This window comes from Lemur catta, chromosome 1 (genome assembly GCF_020740605.2).
Source record: "Lemur catta isolate mLemCat1 chromosome 1, mLemCat1.pri, whole genome shotgun sequence".
NCBI lineage: Eukaryota > Metazoa > Chordata > Mammalia > Primates > Lemuridae > Lemur > Lemur catta.
The window spans coordinates 253834981-253860436 of record NC_059128.1 but is presented as its reverse complement, the minus strand read 5'-3'; the positions used below and the strand labels follow the sequence as shown (position 1 = coordinate 253860436).

At 34.5% G+C, this 25456-nt stretch overlaps 1 protein-coding gene across 2 annotated transcripts in view; it reads right to left on the bottom strand.

Moving 5' to 3' along the window:
• GBE1 (1,4-alpha-glucan branching enzyme 1) overlaps positions 1-25456 on the bottom strand; it is a 263584-nt gene that overhangs the window by 182573 nt on the left and 55555 nt on the right. For both annotated transcript variants that reach the window (XM_045540452.1, XM_045540453.1), the window contains exon 3: positions 1220-1335. In XM_045540452.1, the coding sequence (XP_045396408.1) occupies positions 1220-1335 (116 nt within the window). The remainder of the gene's footprint in view (positions 1-1219; positions 1336-25456) is intronic.

The window sequence follows — 25456 nt, the reverse complement described above, 5'->3', positions numbered from 1 at the left end:
AGGCCATGCTTTTGTGGAGCTTATACTGACATGGAAAAGGGATTATTATATTAAATTTTAATCCCTGTTATTTTATTGTATACTATAGATACTTTTTCTCTTTTTTTACTACAGATTAAAAAGAACCTTGGCTGCCATCTCCTATTTAAATGTCTCCTTTTTCCACATAGCATGCTTCTCTGTTTACACTATTATGTGTGGCAATATTTCAGTAATTTTCATATACACTTATAATTTCATTATCTGTAAAAAAATGTTTAAAAACCTGCAAAGCATACTATGCATTTTAATTTTAAATGTATTTTAAATAACTTTGAGTCAATACTGTTAAATAACAAATGCCAATAAAAATAACAATTCTATCACAGGATTTATCATAATAAATGTCTAAGGAAGGGAAAGAGACACAAGAGACATGGAAATATTATGTAATTATATGAGCATGGGCTAAAATCAAGTAAATGTGAAAACATTTAGACAACTTCTTTTATAATCAAATGCCTTAAATCTATCATCTAGACTTTGGGGTCCATCCTTCAAACATCTCTTGAGGAGACAAAAGAGGATAGTTGTGTCTGCTCTTCAGACCTTGAATGCAGAACCACATGGGCAGCCAAAGCATAGGGATTGTGGAGGATGCTCAGTGTGCCTCTAATAGGGAGGCCCTTGGGCAGATCCAGGTGGCCTTACCACAGGAGAACAGGAGAAAAAAGATCTCAGATATACCCATGTCATAGGCCAGAAAGGTGAATAAACAGAAGCATGTCCCCAAAATGTATGAGCCTCCAACATAGTATCCCCTCTCACATTCATGTGGCCTATCACAAAATCAATTTTATTAAGACTCTCTTTAAGGATAAAAATCTTTTCTACACTTGCTGATTTTAAGACAGTTTTCATTACTCTATTAAACTGTTTTCCATGCTAATCTTTTGTAAGTACTCAAAATCACTTTTTATTTATCACTTCTTTTATAAAGTTTCTAAATCTGTGATAACAATACAACTAGGTTTGGTACCTTACCAGACAAATAGTTCTAATCTACATCCAAATTTTTGATGCTCTCTCTTAAACTTTCCTCTATTTGGATATTTACACAGTATCTCCCACAATCACCAATCACTCATCAATTATACATTCTAATATTTTAAATCAAACTTCGTACACAGGATAAAAAGAAAACGGTAAGTTCAAGTAAAAATAGGAAGGAGCAATATACCTTTAATTTGGATCCATGAGGTACCGGTACAGATCTATCCTGCTTTGGTGGGATATACAGCTCCCATTTTCCAAAATCCAGTTTTTTATATGGGTGTGAAAATGGATTCCAACCATCTAAAAAAAAGAAAAAAGATTAGTTAATTTCAAGCAAAGCATAATATACTGTCTACTTGTACAAAAAAATCAAATTGTCTAAAAAAAATATTTTCTAAGGTGTTAATCAAAATACTAGCAGTTTAGAAAAAGTTATTCTTAATTTATTTATAAGAAATGCCTTATGCACCTTAAAATTAAATAAAGATTATAACCATTTTCAATTGTACTTTCAACTCTAATACTTCTGTCATTAAGTAGAATGTAAAAGAAAGTGATGAGTCTTTTAAAAAAAACACCAACAAAGAGAGATAATATGAACAAACGGAAATGCATTCTAGGCAGTTAAATAAGATACATGCCATGGTTGGAAAAAAAAGATGAAAAATACTTAAAATCATATAATATTTACTCAACTTCATAAGAGTGTGACAGAGTTGACTTAAAATCTAACAAAAATGTGTCAAACAAGAAAAGTAGAAAAATATATGAACTATAGGAGGAAAAGAAAAGGTAGACTGCTGATCTTGGAAGAAAGCAAAAATGTACAACAGCAGACTTACACACATGGAAACTTAACATAGAAGAGGCATTAAATCAGTAAGTAAAGGACATATTTAATAAATGGTGCTAGGCCAATTGGTTATCCTTAAGAAAAAAAAATGAAATGTGTGTCTACTTAATAACAGGCCCAAAAATCATTTGAACATATATTGATAGTTAAGTATTATAGGCAAAAATGTAAAACGCTTAGGATAAAATACAGAGAAACATATATTTACAATCTTGGAGTTTATAAAGGCTTTTTAAATAAGAATTTTTTAAACCCTATAAAACTTTAAGGAAAAGACTGATAAATTTGACCACTAAAGCTATAAACTAATCTTCATAGACAGATAAATAAATGGACAGAACAAGACAAACTACCAAATGAGAGAACACATTTGTAATGAAACTACCAAAAAAGAGGGCATCCAAAATATATGAAGAACATTATAAGACAATGAAAAAAAGAAAACACATTACTAGAAAAACGGACAAAGAATATACTCAGTGGAGGACACTTGACTAGCCAATAAATATATGTAATGATACTCAAGTTCATTCATATTCAGGGAATCAGAAATTAAAACAACAATGAGATAAAACTTACCAGTCATTGGATTGGCAAAAATTAAAAGTTTGAAAATATCAAGTAGGCAGGAAGGATATAAAACAACACTGCTGCTGAGAGTATAATTGGTAAAAACAACTTGGCATCACATAGCAAAGTTGAAGATATGGTAACCCTATGGCCCAACAATTCTACTCCTAGCAAACAGCCTAGAGAAATGCTCAAGAAAGCATTCAAAAATGTTCACTGAAGAATTGTTTATAATAGCAAAAAACTGGAAGCTATCAAAATTTAAATGAGCCACAGAATGGATAAAACTCTGTGGTATAAATAAATAACAGGATGCTATACAATGGTGTAAAATGAATTGATTACAATGAATATATCAGTATATACAAATATCTGAAACAAAAGTTAATTTCAAAGGGGTACGGAAAAATATGATTTATATCAAATTCAAGAATTATGCAAAATAGTATTATATAACACTTATTGATCCATATGTATGTAGTAAAAATATTAAACAGAAAAACGAATAGGAAACATCAAATTTCATGCTGATTCCCTGCACGTAGAGGGAATACAAGAAGCTTCAATAATATCTGTAATATTTTATTTCTTAAGGTGAGTGGTGTACTCACACTATATCATTTGCTTATTACATTATTTGCTATTTTTTATGCCTAAAATATTTCATAATATAAAAAAAAATTGACTAGCCCTGTGGCACACACTGTGTTGCTATGACATTAGATTCTCAACCTGGGAGATAGTAAAGCATCAGGAAGCTTGTTTTATGCCAGGTTTTCCTCCTTCACCCACCAACTCTTTCACCCCATGGGCTCTGAGAATCTTCACTTTAGCCAGTCTGAACATGGGAGTAGGATGGGAGTAAGAAACAATATTTAAATAAAGGTTCTTCTAAACATTTGCCTACTCCCCATTATAAAGACAATCTAAAAATGGTTTACTTCAAGAACAGCTCAACAAGCCTGGTGTTATACTCCTCTGCCCCTAGAACCTCAAATGCATCTCACCTATATAGTGATATTCCATTACCAAAACAAAAGGTTTAGTCCATAATTAGAGAAAAAAAGAAAAATAAAAGGTTGAAATATAAATAACTGAGTATAAATAACACCATATAATTACTGAATTTCTTTTTAACCTAATCATTTAAGGCAAACAGCAGATCTTTTCCTGATTATTTAGCTCTAAAAGTAAAGGGTACAGTTCATTAGTTCATTCGTTCACTCATTAAATATGCAGTGCATGCTTAATGTAAGCACTGCTCAATGCCAAACCGAAATTAGTGTTCAAATTGAGTCACATCTCATCAAGAAAAGGTTAAATTGAGTAACAGTGCACCAAAATAAATAGTTAAATTTATAATGGCATATCCACTAAAAATTCAACTATAAAGATTTTGTTACTTTGAAGGTGAAACTTCAATGATATGTGAAATTTACATATGCAGATTTATTTCAAAGAACTGTTTTCAGCACTGTGAAATGTTTTAGAATATCAGTTAAACTAGTTCTTTAACTTGTTGACATTTGAGTTTTAAGATCTATTTAAACAAGTTTTACACCAGTCTTTCACCTCCTTGACTCTTTCTCCAATCATTGTTCAGCCTTGAATTCTCCTCTCTCACATTCCTTTATTAGTGTTTCTTCTTTCCATTTAAAACCCGGGCACCAACCAAGATACCCAATTCTACTGTACTTCAGTCACATGAAAGATTTTTTTCCAATAAAACCAGTTCCCCCTAATATGAGTTTCTCAAAATACCTAATAAAAGTATGAGCTTTTCTCCATAGGATACACATATCTTAAGCTCCAGAAATAAAATAATCCATCAGAAAAACGATTGGATTTGGATCTGTTCTTACAAACTTAATGTTAAATGCTTAGATGCCTTTTGCAGCATCTTGGATGGAACTGGAAGCCATTATTCTAAGTGAAGTAACTCAGGAACAGAAAAATAAATGCTACATGTTCTCGCTTATAAGAGGGAGCTAAACTATGGCTACACAAGAGGACACACAGAGCACACAATGACACGGGAAACTCAAAAGCAGGGAGAAGTAATTACCTATGGGGTACAATGTACACTATTCCTGTGATGAATACACTAAAAGCCCAGACTTCACCACTATACAATATATACATGTAATGGAATTCAACTTTTACCCCCCAAATCTATTAAAATTTAAAAAAAATTAAATTACAAAAAACTAACATTAAATTCTTAGTTTAAAAAGAAGGCACTATCATTAAGGTACACCTATGTATGATTGCAGGAAACAACTGTGGAAGCACACAATTAAAAATATAAGTTAATAGTCACATTTTAGGGAAATGTATGTCCTGTGAAATAAGACACGTGACTTTATTTCTCAACATAAGTGAAAATAAAGTAATAGTTTTAATAATAATGATACGTGGTTCTAAGCCATATCAGAGCCTATCTATAGAGCAAACTTTAGATCCAGATTACTCAAATTTTTTTCCATTTTAATCCTGTATGACTTATACTGAGTACATGAGATAGACTTAATTTAATTAAGTACTTAATGCAAATAGTTTGTATCACTATGTAGGCCTGAGCATAGAACCAAACGCAATAAGTATTTGCTTCTCTACTAAGCACAGAACTATACACAGAACCAGAGAAGTCCCTAGTTCAGTGCTTCCTAGCTACAGCTCACATTAGGATCACTTGGGCTTGTTAAAACATAGATTGCTGAGCCCCACTCCTATAGAGTTTTTGATTCAGATTTGAGGTGGAGCCTAATAATTTGCATTTCTGTAAAGTTCCCAGGTGATGTGGATGCCACTAGCCTAGGGACCACAATTTAGAAATAATTTCCCTAGTTAAATTGGTGTGTTCAAGTGTTTTCTACTTACAGTTTTGTGAGTGATAGATGAAATTAAACTTAAAAACTATCAAATAATATCCCAAATCAACAGATCATGGATAGTCTGAATTAGAAAATATCATAAATAATCCTTCAAGGCAAGTATTACTCACATGAAGTTTAGGATTTAAGATTTAGGATTGACTAGAATTGTAAAGCCCAAAAGGATGACCAGTGAGATACAGATTATAGAACAAATCTGAGAGCTTAAGGAATTTGAATGTATTAATGTGAGGGAAAAGAAATTGACAATTTGCAGAACATGAAAAAAAAACATGTTAAGACCACTACTAAATATACTGTTATCAGTTTCTACAGATAATGTTTTCTATAATATTCTCACCAAGTGATTGCTCGGTTAAAAAGCATAGGCCACTGATCACAAAATGAATAAAAATTTGAAGGTTTTTACCCACAAGAGTGATATTAAAGATTTTAAATGTTAACATACTAACTCATATTCCTTTCTATATGCCTCATTTCCTAACATACAGTGTTATGTTCAAGGTTAGGTATCCTCCCTAAAAATGTATACTTATTATTCTAGTTTTGGTAAGATTTTAAGAACGTGTCTCCTCCTTGAAAAAATTCTTTTACTGCAATATTTTCTGAGATATTTGATGTTTATCAATAAGGATAACCTGACATATTTCTAAAGCAAACATTTTGATATGTATTTTATTATTAACAGGCTAAATTCATCATCATATTTGATAATATAAAATATTCTATTTGTCCATATACTGAAAATCAGCAGACAAAATTTAAATCGAGATATGGAGAAGAAATGAAGCGTGAGGCACCGTTTAATATAAACTGCAAACACATTCAGCACAGGCAAGCAAACATAACTAAGGTCACTGCATCGGGCACATAAACTCTATGTTTATCTCATACCCAACAACCTTTCTTCTTCTAATGTAATAATCCCCACATAAAATTCTTAAATGTCAGCCTCCTTCAAATATCTCAAACTCTTTCATTCACAGTAGAGTACCCTTCATCAGCACTTATCCACCTCATTTCTGTGGAGTTTTTGAGTTTGATATAAATTTTCCTTATACATGGTTGAAATGGCTCAACTTACTATTAATATATAGGGCTTTCCACCTCTCACGAAGAAACCAATGTGCTGAAGATCATATGTGAACTCTTGCCACACCCAGGCCTCAGGATGCAGTGAGATAACATGCCTGGCAAATACAACAGGCAGGGCTAATGCAAAGCCAGTACTGGTTTACATGGCAGAAATCTCACCCCATTTGAAAGGATGTCTTCATGTTATACCAGCTGTTAAAAATTTGGAATATCACCTCTTTGAAGCAAGTAAACATCCTTCCTCACCATATGATGTTATTTAATCATTCAAGCTTCATATTACGCAGAATTTATGAGGAATGACAATTCAAAGTCTGCTGGCAAAGATAGAAATTTGGGGACTTTGTTCATGCCAAGGAAGAACCCAGTCACAAAGCCCATAACTGAAATTTCCTTACCACAGATTATGAGAGGACCATACAGCATTTAGGGAATAGAAAATGGTAATCCTTTCTGACATACATACACTGTGATTTTTATATCTTCTCTTTTCTCCGCCAAATAATTCTTCCCCTCATTTAGGTACTAAGGAGTCATCTTTTCTGAACTTCTGCTGGCACCTGGCACCCTGGGAATGACCTTTTTCAGACCCCTAACCCCAGCATTACTTCTTAGAGAAAACTACTTTTAACATACATCAATTTAGGTCAGATGTGCTTTTCAAAAACAACCTCTAGAGTATATCAGAGTGGCACTAAATTTGGAACCAATGGGATACTAATTCCTCATTATTTTTAAAGAACCACAGTGTTCAGTCCTGTGATATGTATCTTTCTGTAAATTAGGAAATAAGTCCAATACAGTCATACACCTGTCACTTAATGATGGGGATACATTCTGAGAAATGTGTTGTGAGGTAATTTTGTTGTTGTGCAAACATCATATAGTGCACTTATACAAACCTGCACAGTATAGCCTACCACACACCTAGGCTATATGGGATAGCTTATTCCTCCTAGACTACAAACCTACACAACAAGTTACTGTACTGAATACTGAAGGCAACTGTATCACAATGGTTAAGTATCTATATATCTAATTACATATAAAGGTATACTCAAAATACAGGTTTATAAATCTTATAGGACCACCATGGCATAGTGGTCCATCACGGACTGAAACATCATGTGGCGCATGACTGTAATCTAGGACTTCACTTACTAAACTGTTATTTTAAGACACAGATGGAAGAAAAGGGCCCCATGATCAAAAAAGTGTGACTTTAAATAAAAATAACTGTTTCTTTACTACAGGAATAATATTTACATTATGATACTTTTTATGAAAGAAAGGGGATGATATATATATTGCATATGATGTTAAATGAAATTAACCATGTTTCTTACAGAAGTAATATTTACATCATGGTACTTTTCTGTAAGAAAGGAGATGACAAATGAATATACCTAGTTGTCTACAATTTCAAAAAGCATGAAAATATAACAAGGAATGAATAGAAATGGTTATACATTTGCGGAGAGACAACACAGATTAGTAGTCATCTAGGACTGTGTCTCATTATATTTTGACTATAGAATCAGGTAAACAAGTCACAAAATTAGAAAATTAAATATGTCAAAAAGGAGAAAAATAAGAAAACCCCTTAAAATGTATACGAACTGAAATACATTAACCTAACTGCAGATTGATAGTGTTATATCTAGCAAATCTGAATCTAGATTGAACATAAAATATTAATTATTTAAGTATGATAATAATTATATTACCAAAAAAGTCTACTGATAGTAGGAAATGCATAAATAAAGTATTAATGATGAAATGGTACACTACATAAAATTTGCTTTAAAATATGAAAAACATTAAATGTACATGGGACAAGGGAATAGATAAAACAAGATTGGCAAAATTTTGATAATTGTCAAAGCTGGGTAATAAGAATATTGAATCTCATCTCTATTTTTCCATAGATTGGAAAATGTCTATAATAAAAACTTAAAAACAAATGTTATAATTTCTCTGTGTACCAATATCTGTCCAAATCTCTTTTCTTGCTACCAATTATAAAAAGAGATATTATCAGGCAATGAGCATTATAGTTTAATGCATTTGTGGTTCTAAATACAGATTAACAAACTATATACAGGAAAGTTGGTTTCAATTCATACTCCCACTAGTAGCACATGAGAATGTTCAACTACCCATATCCTCATCAACACTGGGGATTATCATTTTAATAACAAGACATGCCTGCCTTGCTCAACCAAGGTTCACTAAGCGAATTAAGCCCTAATGCTCTAAGGATCCATTGTATGTAATAAATTAACTTCTCTTCAATGCATCTAGAATAGTACTTGTTATGTATAGTCTTTGGGAGAATTTGGAAAATAGGCATTCAAATAATTTACTGTGTTCTGTAGATCAGATGCAGAACCGGCAGGAGAGATCTTGCCTCTCATTATTGTTCTACCTGCAACCTACAGTTTATGTTGCACAGTGTTTTCAGTTGTTTTCAAACAGACTATAATTGTAACTCTGATCATTCTCTTTAATACTGTTGTTATTTGGGAGAAACTGAGTGGTAGGCATTACATTTTATTTAAAATTTTTCTTATTAAATTCTAGTTCTTTGGAAATGAAGTTAATAAGGTAGCTTATTTTGTGGCTTAATACAGGAACAATCAACTCATTTATTTAGTTAACAATCTATTTACTTTTAGCAGTGGAAATCATTCAATTACCTCAAAATAGATTTTTATAGAATGTTCCAACATAAAAACTATACAAAACATGTAAAAGTAGAGATGCTTTGCTTGGAATCCCCCTACCTGGCTGTGCCTCCTGGAACTCAGTTCTAGAAAATGCTCCAGTGTATGATCCATCTTTATAGAAGTCCCTTGGATCCTTCAAAATATATAATTTCATTTTATTCAGATTCTCCATTTATTTTTAGTTTATCTGACCTACTGCATGCTCAGTATGTTAAATTCTATCATGACAGTTGGGTTTGAAAATTTATCCAATTTTGAACAATTCTTGCCGTCTATACTTGACCTAAAGCAAATATTATTTAGGACCTAAGGATAATGACATTTATCTTTGCTATGATGTATGTTACTGATTTTTGTGTCTTTTTACCTGGTGTTATGGTCTGAATGTTTGTGTCCCCCTGAAATTCATATGTTGAAATCATAATTTCCAATGTGATTATAAAAGCCACGAGGGTGGAGCCCTCATGAATGGGATTAGTGCCCTTATTAAAAGGACCCCAGAGAACTCTCTTGTTCTCCCTCTGCTATGTAAGGATACAACTGTGAGATGTTAACAGTCTGCAACGCAGAATAGGGCCCTCACCAGAAATCAAGCCATGCTGGTTTCTATCCTCCAGAACTATGATAAATAAATTTCTGTTGTTTATATCAGCAACCCAGTCTATGGTACTTTGTTATAGTAGCCCAGACTAAGACACTTGGGTTGGTTTTTGGTATGAATTTGGCCATCCTTTTATTTTGTAACCTTTCAGTAACAGTAAAGCAGAGGAAAGTTAATGGTTAAAGCTGGGAAGAGATACATTACTTGCTTAGAAAGAACACAGAAAAGGACAAAGTAGGAAGGTGAAGGAATGGGAGAGCGATGTGAATGTAATATAGTCAATAATCAGAGGAAGCAGCAGTCATCCTATGGGCCCAAGAATGGCTCTCAAGTATGTTTTCACTGGCCAGTCATGGAAATGTAACTCTCTGTGTCAGCAAACATGCGGAGTCCAGTAGGAAGCTCTCCTTACACAAGGCACACACTTCAGTTCACTGTTCTATGCCATATCACCATGGACTGCAACTTAACCCATTTATGACTTCCTTGCCTTCAGCACAGATTTAAGTTTAGAAACTCTATACTCTAAAACACAATTTTCCATCTTAACATGTTCTGCCAGAACCAATCCACAGTGAGGGACCAAGGCAGGAGCTTAAGCCAATCAGAAAAGCAATTACATAGGTCCCCCTCCAAACACTATAGCTACTTATAAAAATATTCCAATGAAGCTAAAATAATGTTTTCTAACATTATATAATACATAACAGTTAACATTATATCTGATAAATTTAACAGATATAAGCCAATGTGCTTATGGTCAACTCATTTTTAACAAGGATGACTAAGACCATTCAGTGGAGAAAAGACTAGTCTTTTCAACCAACAGTTCTGGAACAATTGGATCTCCACATGCAAAAGAATAAATTTGGATTCTTGCCTCAAAACATAGAAAACTAACTCAAAATGGCCCAGAAAGCTAAATGTTAGAACTAAAATTAGAAAACAGAGGCCAAATCTTTGTGTCCTCAGTCCTTTAATATGATACCAAAAGTATAAGTAACAAGAGAAAAAACTAATAGATCAAATGTTTTCAAAATTAAAATTTTTGTATGTCAAAAGACACTATCAAAAAAGTGAAGACAACTCACAGAATGGGAGAAAATATTTGCAAATTATGTATCGAATAAGGCAGTAATCTGCAACATTTTTGGCACCAGGGACTGGTTTCATGGAAGACAATTTTTCCGCAGACCTGGTGGGGGGGCGCAATGTTCGGGGAGCAGAGCTCAGGCAGTGATATGAGCTATGGGAGGTGGCCGTAAATACACATGAAGTTTTGCCAGCTGACTGCCGCTCACCTCCTGCTATATGGCCCACTTCCTAACAGGCCACAGACCCTAACAGTCTGCAGCCCGGGGGTTGGGAGCTGCAGGAATAAGGGACTTGAATCCAGAATATATAAAGAACATTTACAATTCAATTATTAAAAAAAACAGCACAAGTTTTAAAATGAGCAAAGGATCTGAATAGACATTTCTACAAAGGAGACGTAGAAATGCATATAAGTACACAAAAGGATGTTCAGTGTCATTAGTCATTGGGAAAATGCAAATCAAAACCATAATGAGATACTACTATTTCATGCACATGAGGATGGCTATAGTCAAAAAGATAGATAACAAGTGTTAGTGAAGATGTGGAGAAACTGGAAACTTCATATACTGCTAGTGGGAAGGCAATATTACACAGTGCAGCCACTTTGGAAAAGTCTGGAAGTTCCTCAAAAGCTACAGAGAGTTACTATTAGACTCAGAAATTCTACTCCTACTTATATACCCAATTGAAATAAAACATATGTCCATACAGAAACTTTCATATAAATGTTCACAGCAGCATTACTCATAATAGCCAAAAGGTGAAAACAAACTACATGTCCAAAAAGTAATAAATGGATAAATAAAATGTAGATTCATACAATGGAGTATTATTTGGCCATAAAAAGGAATGAAGTACTAATGCAGGCTACAACATGGAACCTTGCAAACACTAAATTAAGTGAAAGAAGCCAATCACAAAAGGGCACATATGACACTATTACATGAACGACTGAGGATAAGTAAATTTATACAGACAGACAATAGATCAGTGGTTGCCTAGGGCTGGGGAAATTGTGGGATGATAGCTAAAGGGTATGGGGTTTCCTTCAGGGTGACAAAAATGTTTTAAAATGGATTGTGGTGATGGTTGCACAACTCCTTTATTATATTAAAACCAACCAATTGTACCCTTTCAATGGGTGAGTTGTATGCTATGTGATTTATGTCTCAATAAAGCTGTTAAAAAACAAAAAGTTTTTAAAAGTCAAGTAGCCTTTATCCAATCATTTTATCAAGCTTTTACACTAGACTAAAATCAGGTTCTGATGGAGATATTGTAAAGGAAAAGACACCTAGGGAGACATATAAAAATTTAATGTGAAAAGATAACTTGTTCAATACATAGAATAAAGACTCAAGTTGGATAGCTGAAGACTCTTTGAAAAGAAAATGATTAACAGTTTCAAAGCTTTGCAAAGGTAGAAAAACATGACCACATTAGGAGACAAACAAATAAAAATAAACAGAAACAGAGGTTTAAGCAAACAAAGATTGGTCTCTTCTCCTTCTGGAGCCTAGATTAGCAGTAGCTTTATAAGTGATTACCAACACAAGCATACCAAGCTAATGATGACGATGTAAGAATTTACCTTGGACTCTGCAAGAGTGCTTTGGGGAACACAACTCTAAAACTTTTATAAAGCTCCCTAATATTTTGCTATGCACACATGAGTTTGGTAACCAATGAATGGTCTGCTATATCATTCCAGAAATCTGACAGAGAATTGAAGGAGGAATTGTCTTTCATTTTCCAATGTATCTCTAATACCTTTAAGGAAGCAGTTGTGAGCAACTTTATATCAAATAACATATCCCCTTTAAAAGAAAATGATTTGAGTAGAAACTGTCTCAAAACTAATGATATGGGAATGAAGAGTCTTATTGTGATAGAAGAAGTAATAAAATCATTACAATAACAAAAAATGGGATGACTTGGTACAGTGGATTGTCCTTAGTGCTTCACAGTCAATATCTAATTCAATTATCTTGAAAGTCCTATAAAGTATTACAATTTTCATTTGATGAATGAAGAAACAGGCTCAAAGAAGGAGAGTAACCAAGTCAAAATACCAGAGCCAATATTTGATTCATGTTAGTCTGACTCCTGTTTCTGTGTGTACTCTTAACCTCTATGGCATACATAAAGAAGACTAAATCAGCTCAGCAACTATCTATATTAGAGATGTGGATAATATCTGTCTTAGTCAACTCAGGCTGCTGTAACAAATAACCACAGACTAGATCACTTAAACAACAAACATTTATTTCTCACAGTTCTGGAGGCTAGAAGTCTGAGGTCATGGTACCTGCATGGTCGGGTTCTTGATGAGGGCTCTCTTTCCAGTGTGCAGAGGGCTGCCTCCATGGTGTATCCTCACATGGTGAGAAGAGAAATCATCTCTCTTCTGTCTCTTTTTATTAGGGCACCATTCCATTCATGGGAGATCGCCCCTCATTATCTAATTATCTGTCAAAATCCCTACGTCCAAATACCATCACATTGTGCACAGCAGGATTTTAACTAAATTTTATGCTTGCACTGTCAATTATAGCTATTATTCTGGGACCTTATGCTTTAGGAAATACATTTTGCATGTGGATTCTTTTTTTTTTCTTTTTTTTTCATAGAAAAACTCAACATTACATGCTCCCAAGTCTTAAAAATATTAGGCAGGCCTATGGCAGCTACACTAGAGAAAGAGCTATATAAGTCTGTCAAAATACAGGGCTCCCTCAACCACATTACCGGGACAAGTCACCATTCCCAGCCAAGCAAGTGATAGAGTATGTGAGTCAGGATGCTCCCTGGATATTCAACCTTAAATGTCAATAAGTGTTTTGTTAATGGTGATAACATGTTTAGCATTAACCTTACTGTTATGGCCTTAGGGAGGATAACAACAAAAGTAAAAGAGAGTGACAGCAAGACAGACGGAGACAGAAAGAGAGAGAGATTATAAAAATGATTGCCTTTACTGAATCTTTACAGAAAGGTAAACTTATACACTCCCTTCCTTGCAGCAGAAGGAAGTTTTCCATTTCACAAAAAAATGGAGCCATCGGACAAGAACCCGCCCAGCTTTCTGCTTTCAAACCTACAAACTGAGCGGCGCGGCCATCATTACCTCCTTCCCTTGAGTCTGAGGAAAAGGAGTTTTTTCTCTCATTCAAAGCTAATTCCTTGATTACATTCTTTCACCTTTTTTAAATTGGTTTCTAATGTTCTGATGTTTTCAAGTATTCTGTCTTTCCAGATTCTTTACCGAACATTAAAAAATGATAAATTGAGGCAGGCCGCGGTTGCTCACGCCTGTAATCCTAGCACTCTGGGAGGCTAAGGCAGGAGGATCACTGGAGGTCAGGAGTGTGAGACCAGCCTGAGCAAGAGCGAGACCCCGTCGCTACTAAAAATAGAAAGAAATGATTTGGACAGCTAAAATATATATATATAGAAAAAGTTAGCCGGGCACGGTAGTGCATGCCTGTAGTCCCAGCTACTCGGGAGGCTGAAAAAGTAGGATCGCTTGAGCCCACGAGTTCAAGGTTGCTATGAGCTAGGCTGATGCCACGGCACTCTAGCCCGGGCAACAGAGTGAGACTGTCTCAAAAAATAAATAAATAAATAAAAAATGATAAATTGATGTGTTTGCTGAAATAACATCAGTAACAATGACAAAAACCAACCTCTCTTTTGATCCAAGTCACCCTCTGGTTATCCTGTCATTGGTAGTCCAATTTCTTAACTCCTATCTCCGCTTCCTCATGTATCTTCAGCCCCTAAAATGTTTCTGGCAAAGGTTATCAGTGGCCTCCAAATTGCCAATCCCAACTGTTCTCTTCAGACTTCAGGTTACATAAGTTTTCAGTGGCATTGGAACTCCTGGTCCCCCCTTGGGCTTCAGTGATACCCTTCTCAGTCGGCTCTCTAAAACCACAGCAGTGAAGATGGGGATGCAAAAAGAAAGCACATTTGAAAGTTATTTCAGAGTTAAATTTGATAAGAAGAATGTTTGGTAATTAGGGGTAACAGAGAGCAGTAATTTCTCACTTGGGTGGTTCTTTAAACAGGACGGATAATACAGAAGTAACAGAGAAAAGAATTTGAGGAAACTGGAAGTAGTCAACAGCATCTGTTACTGCAGAATGATCAAGTAAGAAAAGATACTTATATTGAGGGAAGGGAAGGTTTAATGCAAAATGCAAATGCATGAGAGTACTATTTTCTACCACTATTTTTATTTCTTATTGCAAAAAATATACACATTCTGTGTAGAATTAAAAACATAGATAATTTTTTAAAAGATACTAAAACACTCAAACACCATCCCCCTCTACATTATTAATGCCTTAGTATAAAATCGTCTCATATTTTTACTACAGAGATATATATAGGCACATATGTTTATATAATATATATATTAAAAGTATATACATACATATTTTTAACTTATAATTTTTGTAACATTTTATCACATACTACCTGATCAAACATCACCCACATCCATACATATTAATATTTATTTACTACAGTAGTTCCCCAACCTGGCTACTTTTGAAAGTTAGAAAAAAATAGACTCCACTCCAGATTCTTGAATCAGATCTAGGAGTGGATCTGTACTTTTATAAAGCTCCCTAATATTTTTCTATGCACACACAGTTTGGTAACCAATGGCCTACCCTTTCATTCTGGAAAACTGACAGAGAATTGAGAGAGGAATTGGCTTTTGTTTTCCAATGCATTTAAGAAAGGAGAGCTGTGAGCAAGTTTATAGGAAGAGAGAAAGGAAGCAGCAGAGGGAAGGCTGGCAGGAGAAAGAGGAAGTAAGCAGATTTACAATGTTAAGGAAGCAAGAGAATGAGATTCAAAGTGTGGATTCGTGACATCAATTTCTTCTACTAACATTTGAAAGAAAGCACATGGAAAGGATAAATACAGATTTAAAGATCTTTTAGGAAAATGATTTAGAAGTTGAAAATTGTCTTTTCTGCTGGCTTCTATTTTCTCTAAAAAGTCCGGATAATTATTATGAGAATGGAAAATAAGGAGGTAATAAAATAAGGGATTCTGAAGGAAGTGTTGAAACTAAAATAGCTATCGTGGAGAACGTAAGAAAGAGCCGACTCGGTGGTGCAAATGATTTCTGTGGAGTGCCGATGGCCATGATTCTGCACAAACAGCAGTTCACATGCCTGCATGATTTTCCTCATGGTACCCAGAAGCTGTGCAAAAGCAAAGAAATTAGACAACGTGACGTCCCCAACATTACTGATTTACAGAGGGAGCATCATGGAAACTCAAAGTTCAAAAGAGATGAAACATTCAAAAAAGAGAGCAAGGGGTCTCTTTTGTCACAAAAAATTGTGGACCTACAGGTCTCATTCAGTTTGGAGTAATTGGCATCATGGACTTTAGAACAGGAAAATGCTGCTATTGTGATCTTTATATATTTTACACAATAGAATTTGATAATGTTTTCCAACATTCCCCCCTGTTGCTCACCAGCAGCCTCATCCTCCACCAAAAAAATCTTAATTGTTACCCCATCACCTTCCCTAAGTATATCAAGACCTCTAAAAAGCAGAGCCACTCTGGTAGATTCATAGATGCATGAGTGGTAAATAATGCTTACTATTGTTACACACTGAGTGTATGAATAATGTGTTACACAGCATTACAGTGGCTATAGCTGATATGTGCACCAAGTAAGAGTGATAGGTATCTCTCTGAGCTCCTCACAAGTAACCTAAGCCTAAAATCTATTATAGCACTTAATACATTTGTCTATATTTATTTGTTTTTCCCTTCTTTGACTATGAACTTTCTGAAGGTAGGGATCAAGTTTTATTCATCTTTGTACCCCAAAGCATAGTACAGAACCTTCCACATAATAAGCACTCAGCAAGTATTTACTGAAAGAATAAATTTTCAACCTTGTATGCCAAATTAAAATCATATTACACAAACTTGGCAACTGAAAATTTAATAAAGAACAGAATTAGCCAAAAAAACTTATTTCTTTTAAGTTTTGCAAGTGAACATAAACGGTATTCTTTTAATAAGACTCCATTATACACTAAGAGTAAAAAAATTATCTCTGTATTTAGCAAATGACATAAATGATTAAAAAGCACAAAAAATCTAGGTACTTCCTTTTTTCTACATTTTAAAAAATTTTTTATTTTTAATTATTATGAGTACATAATAGTTGTATATCTTTACAGGGTACATGTGATATTTTGATATGGGCATACAATGTGTGTTAATCAAAAAATTTTTTAATCTTTCCAGTTACTATGAATCACTAACCAACTTATATAAATATAACATTAAAAGCAAAATTATAGTAATATTAAAAAATATGAATGGAATGAATATGTTTACTTGTATCTTAAAATAGATCTTAATTTTCTCTGTGTCCTGAACTCCAAAAAGATTATATAAAACATATAATTAATACTATATATAAATTATATGTGCAATTAATATCATATATAACCTATATATACTTAATATAGTAAATATCACCACCCAAAAAAGGGATCTTCTAAAATGCTCAATAGGCTATTAAAGATTCACAAAATGCCTAATTATCCATATCTAACCACTAGTAGCATCTAAAATAGATCTTTATATGTGATTTCTACATTTATAACACATATAAGACATAACTCATTAGGGTATGTTCCTTTTTCTCTGAAATCCAAAATCCAAGAAAACTGAATCACTTTTAAATGATCCAATGTGTTTATTAGATCTGTAGGGTGTAAGAAAACTTCAATTGCTACTCTATGTCATGCTGATATGGGCATAAACTCTCAGGTTAAACTTCCCTCTTTGTAGTACAAGTTTCAATTTGGATTTTATAAAGCTTGAGGCCATCAATTTTCACATTTTTCCCCACTCCCATTTCAGAAATCAGAGACCCAATTTCAGGAAAATACTGGCAAGTTATATGGAGGCTTAACATGATCTAGAATAAATCCAACTGCCATTAAGGCAATTCCATTAAAATAAAGAACATTTAAACCACCTACAATTGTCATGTATTCTGGCTTCTAATTTAATAGCCATTTATTTAAAGTCAAAGAAAATGAATAGTCATGTTTTTCTTAATTACTCTGCTGATTAGATTCAAAAACTCTTAAATTGGAAACGATATCATTAAAATATTTTTCTCACGTTTAACTACCTATCCCAGCTTGCCAGGCTCTGCCTTATAGTCTCACACACAGTCCCATGGCACCAGAGGGCTAGGCCACTCTACCACTTTTTAAACAGACTAAGCTTCTTTCAGCCCGTCTTGACCACTGGCCATATGTCCATCACACAAACATTATAAACCTAATACTCTAGAGACAGAGGACTATTTGCTTTCTGTGTGCCTAATCCTGATCTCTACTGGGCACAGTGAGAGCACAACTATGGGGACTGGTGTCCTACCTGGGACTATGTGGACTTTACTTTTCTGACACCAGCTAGGACACTCAACACCAACCAAGGTCATACACACAACCCCTCCGTTCTAATCCTGTGTGTGCATATTTTCCCTCTAAATTCCTCTTATTAAGGTTCCCAATGAAATGAATAAACTATATCTTAGCTGTAGCACTATCAATCAAATAAATAGTAATAGCTAGATACAGAATAGCAACCAAAATGTAATAAGATAGATATCCCTCCAGCTCCAGTACTGGATCAGGCACACAGCAGATAATCAATAGATGTGCATTAAATAGTTACCAGAACTATTCATTATTTTATAGTTACATACAATATTCATGTCTAAAACTACAATAGTGAGTTTTTCCAACATAAAGCATGTACTAAACATTTGCAAATCAATCATTCTGTTATAATTAGCACTTATCCTAACAGAATGAATAGCTATAAACCACTCCAAAACAGTAGCATAACTCTGAAACACAACTTTAAACTATGGTAACCCTGTTTTTGTTTTTTTAAAAAAGGTTAAACCATGCAAACCATTTGTGATTCTTTTTAATGTCTTGCTATTTTATTTTTTATTCTCATTTTCTTACTATTTTTCTCTTTATTGTCATTTTATTTATGATTCTCTTAATTGTCTTGCTATATTATTTTCCTATGCTATACATTATAATTTTTGTCTGGAAGAGAAGTCCTGCTAATACAGCTCAGTTGACGGCCTTTGAAAAACCTCTTTTCTTTCCCGAGATAACAAAAGTCAAAAGTCACATGGTTCTCCTTTAATACTCACTTCCATTTGTACATGTGAGTGCACACACATACACACACACACACACACACACCTATATTTATTTTTGTTTACAGTAACACAAATTTTTGCATATTGTATATGCTTATGTATGTTTTAAAATAAATGAGATCATACTTTACATTCTGCAACCTGATTCCTACCTGTCCTTTACCCACCTTATTCAATTCATCATCAGGTCATGTTACTCAATAAGCACATAAATTTCTTGACATTTCCTTGAAGATTAGTTTCAGAATAACCTTAAAAGGCCAAATTCTTGCAATAGAAATAATCCAGTGAAACTGTGTGCAATAAATACAGCCAAGTAAGTGTGGATTCAAAAAGTGGTAGCCAAGGTGAAAACAAATGTTATTTTAATGAAATGAATTTGGATTCAGAAACTATGTATTAAGAAAGGAAATTAAATATATAAGTGAGTTCTCTTTTAAATCAGATCACTTCCTCAAATTTTCTTGTCTCATAACTCAAAGTTAAAGAATTATAAAACATTATAGGTCCATTATATTATACATATATAACATATAAATCCATTACATACATAACATTACACACACATATAATCAACATTGATGTCTTACAGCACAGTATATAAAATTAGCCTGAAAGTATAAATCAGCTTCTTGAGGCATAAGCTTGAGCTTCAGACGTACATCATACAAGTTACATGTGGCACAAAAGTACAAACTAGGGATGTCATTGGTAAGCAGGGCCTTAATAGAATAAATATGTATAGAATACTTGTAGTTAAAACTTTGAACTACTATTTACTAGATATGTCACTTTAGGAATGTTATATAACTTCCTGAATTTGAATTTCCATCTCTGTAAAATATAGAAAAAAATCCTCAATTAAGGAATATTTCCTCTGTAAAGGGAAGGTTTAGAATTACAGAGAATCTGCAGCTGGAACTCACTTTTCTTAAAACTAATGGTCCTCAACCCTTCTACAGCTCAGTGGTTACAGGACACAGTGAAAACGCTTTGAATGCAATTCTGACTCTGCCAATGGTCAAGTATGAGCTCCATAGTCTAAGTTTCAATGTGCTCACCTGGAAAATGAGGACAATAATATTGCCTACCTTACTCAGCTACTGAAAAGATTTAGTGAAACAATCTGTATCAAGCCTTATTGCATAGGTAAGCATTCACTACATTTTAATATCATATAAATAATATTGTATATATCAATCTCTCCCTTGTAAAAGCCTCTCTTCTTTCAGCATCATGATAGGACATTTTCCTGCTCATTTTCCTAATGTTGTTTCTTCTCATATGACTTCACCACTTCATCCTCATCCTACACCATGAAATGTGTACTTTTCATAGTTATAGCATCACCTATCTACTAATATTGTTCCACTGACTAGTAAAAAAAAAAAAGGTATGAAAGCATTTGGTAAAAGGATGCATCCAAATTCCATAACAAAGAAATATTTTATCCTGGAGAAATTTAAGAGTGGGCTTTACCAGGTACAGTCCACTTATTGCATGGAAACACTTTGGTATGCTTTTCATTTGAGACCACTGCCACCAATGAACCGAGCAAGAAGGTCAACACCTTCCAAAGGTGACCCAGAAAGGGAATGCTTTAACAAGACAAATAACTTTCATATTATCCATTTATATTTTGGTATTGCTAGACAAAAGCAAAAATGAATTACTGAAGAAATAGTTACACCACATATTAGGAACTATGCTAAAAACTCTGGCATATAAAATTTCATTTGATCTTATTTCCTATGCAGCAGTCCCCAATGTTTTGGCACCAGGGACCAGTTTCATGGAAAACAATTTTTCCACGGACCAGGGTGGGGAAGTGGGATGTCGCAGCAGGGTGGGGGTCATGGTGCCAAGCTCAGGCGGTACTGTGCTGCGGGGCCTGAGGCCTGGGGACCGAAGCAGCACTGTACATAGAAAGCTCTTCCTACAAGCTGATGATGAAGGTTTAAAACAAAATAAAGTTCAGATGAGGATAATCCATCTGCTTGAAACAACAATGAATTCCAAATTTCTGTATGCCTAACATGACCATGCTATCTTACGAAGCCTCTGAGAGTGAATGAATCTCAATTTTCATTGAGAAAAGATTAACAACTCTATAATGTTGCAATTTCCTTCTGGGTAATGATGGTGTATTTACAGAAGATTTCAGTTTGTGATTCCTCGCCCTGTGGAGAGGAGGGAAAAAAAAGAACAAATAGGGACTCCTTTCTATAGAAGATTTTCCTTTAAAAATGAAATGAAAATCATAGTGAATAGACTTAGCTTTTGACAGAGTTTATTTTGATTTAATATGTACAATTAACCTGAAATACTTTTGTGCTAGTCAGCATGTCCTAGCCATTAAAAAAACTAATAACAACAAAGTTTTCATTCTGAAGTTGGATAAAGCACCTGAAAGTATTATTACTACTCATGTGAGTAGGTCTTAGGAGAAAGTAAGCCAGTAAAAGATAAAAGTTCACTTCGCACTTAGTAATCCTTACAGAAAAGGATCAATGATGAATTGATTGGCAGAAGCTAAGGGCCTAATCACAGATCGGAGCAGCAATTGGTGTCAATCTTATCACCCATCTCTACTCCCCTGGCTTTTCTCAGGTGTGAAAACTGCCATGGCCGACATAGACCAAACTTCAGTATCTGCTCTGAACAAGGGAGCCCAATGTCCTCAGACTAAGGGATACAGACCCAGGGCTGGGAGCGGGTTCAGTGAGGAATGGTAGTGGGCTACACTTCTGTGTCTGCCATACTTTTTTTTTTTTTTTAAATGCCTCAGGTTAAGAATGCACAATTAGAGAGGATCACAGAATAAGTTTGGAGCACTCTAATTTTCCCTAATTAACCTAAAACTGATTCTGTAACAGGAAAGTTTGCAATCAGGCCAACATATGTGCACAATATACAGTCTGATTTATGTTGGATTCTACCTTAATTCATCATGCACTTTACCTTAATTCTTCATGTACTTTAACTTTAAGAAGAGTAATATCCATTGGACATTATGAATAAGAATTCAACCCATCAGGTGATAATATTAAAATACTAGGAAATATAACTAATTGTATTGATGAGGTGCTAGAGGAGTTGAGATGGCAAGGCCCTTTTTTGTTCTCAGTTTTTAGTTTGGTTTGATTAAGTTTTCTATAAGGAAAAAAGTAAGCCATATTTGATCCAATATACGAAGTTATAAAATTCTTTCAGAAACTTTCTTTATATGTTCACTATAATAATTCAATTAAAATGTACCTTTTTGGGGCTAAACTTTATAATGAATCCCTATTAAAGCAAGTCCTGAATACAAGTTAAATACAAACTAACTATAAATTTAATTTAAGATTTTTAAACCATTTCTAACTTAAAGAAAGGTTAAGGCAATCTACTTTTAATTAAATATATCTATGGCAACTTAATTCCAAATCTTAAGGTTCTGCAACCCAATTTTTCATGATAAGAATATTATTAAAGCTCATCTGCATTGAATGACAATCTTCCATTCCTCTCCGCTCTCTGACTCCATTATCTCTCTCATGGGAATGAATGCTTTGCTATGACTGATGATGAATAAGATATATAGGACAAATGATGCACTTTTTCATTTAAAAGACTAAAAAGGAAATTCACTTTAGTCTCTTTTCTGCCTAGTTTCATTAAAATCTAAATGCAGCTATTCTAAGAGATTTTTTCTAGCTCAGTTCAGTTTGACAAAAAACGTCTCATGTATCATTTAAATCAATTACAGATTCTCTGGAAATATACCTCAAAAGTTTCAGTTCAACACTTTTGCTTTAAAAATAAACACATAAAATATCACCAAAATAAAGAAGCAAAAAAATGCTCACAAAATAGTATCTGGAAAGAGCATATTGTTTATAAGTATTACTAAATTACATTGAGTTCTTTTGACTTTAGAAAGTACTTAAGAAAATATCTTTATATGATTACTTTTTAAAATACCTTCACAAAATTATATTTTAATAATTTATTTTTTACCTAAAAAGTCATATGGCAATGGCCACAAATATTTAGAATAACATAAAAATTTCAATTTAAGTCCAGGCGCAGTGGCTCACGCCTGTAATCCTAGCACTCTGGGAGACCGAGGCGGGAGGATTGCTCGAGGTCAGGAGTTCAAGACCAGCCTGAGCAAGAACGAGACCCCCGTCTCCACTAAAAATAGAAAGAAATGACCTGGACAGCTAAAAATATATATATAGAAAAAAATTAGCCGGGCATGGTGGCACATGCCTGTAGTCCCAGCTACTTGGGAGGCTGAGGTAGAAGGATTGCTTAAGCCCAGGAGTTTGAGGTTGCTGTGAGCTTGATGCCATGGCACTCTAGCCCGGGCAACAGAGCAAGACTCTGTCTCAAAAAAAAAAAAAAACTTAAAAAAAAATTTCAATTTAACTTTATTAATATATGAGCTGAGGTAATTCCTACTGGCTAGGACAAGAGCATCCATTTCCCCTGCTAGATAAGAAAGTTATTGTCTCTCTTTTGCATTGCTGAATTTCCAAGACTTATGTAGCACAGTATCTGGCACATAGAAGATATTCAATAAATATTACTACCTCAAGAAAGAAAAGCAGGGAGAGGGGAAGGAGATGCTATTAAATTTAAATTCTAGATCCTTCATGCACTCTTCTAACATCAAGAACTCTTAATAGATTTTTTTTAAAAGAACCTAAAACACAGACACAAACACACACACACACACACACACACACACACGCATATCACCATGTACCTACATACAATTATATATGTACTGAATTAGATGCTAATTACATCATTATTTGGGGGTTACTATAGCTTTAACAGAGTAAGTACCTTATTTTAAGATTATATTTTATAACTCCAGTGGAAAAAAAGGGAAAACTGTAATAGTACTTGTCTAGAGTTTAGATATATTGGTAATCATACAAAAATTATTTTATGATATTTTAGAGGCCTCTGATAAATTGCTACAAAGTTTATCGCTTGCTTTATGTGAATTAAGAAATAAAGGACCATGTTCTTTTCCCTAAGAACACAGACCCTTTAGTAATCCTCAAACTCTTTCACTTCTTAATATTAGTTACCAGGCTTACTGAGGATTAAGAATATCAAAGACACACCTAAGGAAAAGGAAGGAAGAAAGAAAGGAAGGGAAGGAGGGCTAAAGGAGGGAAAGAAAGAAAGAGAAAGGAGGAGAAGAGGAAGAAGGGAGGAAGAGAGGGAACAGAGATGAAGGGACGGAGGAACCGGTGCACCAAAAACATTTTCTTCCTCTTTGAATTGAAAGGTACATAATAATGTATACAGATGTAGCTACTTAAATAAAGCAGGGGTCACTTAGAAAATACATTCAGAAATGGCTCTGGTGATTTGTATTACCTTAAATCATGTGAAGTGAAACCTGGGTACTATGCCTGTTATTCTCCATTTCCGAATGCTAGGAATCACCTTGAGATCTCAAAGTTTCTAAGACATGCTCAGGAACCTAGAGGCTGTCTTAAATCTGTTTAAGATAGTTGTTGCCTCGGCATCCATTTTGAGGCTTGACATAAATTATTGGAAACCTAGTTGTACCCTGTCATGTTTGGTCTAATTAAAACTTTCCCTCCCTCATGGTTGTCTGTAATATAGCCCACTTGCTCACAGAGAAAAATGCACCAAGAACTGTTAATACACAGCTGCTACAAAAGATAGAGCCTCACTTTAGACACCAAGAGTGGTTGAGGGCATAGGGGAGAATTCCCTGGCTTCCCTCTGCTCCCAACCTCCAGTCTCCAACTAGTGCCACCACTAATCCAACTCCACAGAAGCAGAGGCCAAGGGAGCTTGGGAAACGTGGTGCAGAGCAAAGCAGAGAAGGGAGAGTAAAAAGACTGTAAGGCAAATAAGGAAATGACCAGCACAACAAAATATCTGAAATTGGTAAGAATATCAAGAACCAAGGCAACACAAGAAGATCAAAAACATATCTTCAGGCCGGGCGCAATGACTCACGCCTGTAATCCTAGCACTCTGGGAGGCTGAGGCAGGAGGATCGCTCGAGGTCAGGAGTTCGAGACCAGCCTGAGCAAGAGCGAGACCCCGTCTCTACTAAAAAATAGAAAGAAATTATATGGACAACTAAAAATATATATAGAAAAAATTAGCCAGGCATGGTGGCGCATGCCTGTAGTCCCAGCTACTCGGGAGGCTGAGGCAGTAGGACAGCTTGAGCCCAGGAGTTTGAGGTTGCTGTGAGCTAGGTTGACGCCATGACACTCTAGCTCGGGCAACAGAGACTCTGTCTCAAAAAAAAAAAAAAAAATATCTTCACACAAAAATGTGTAC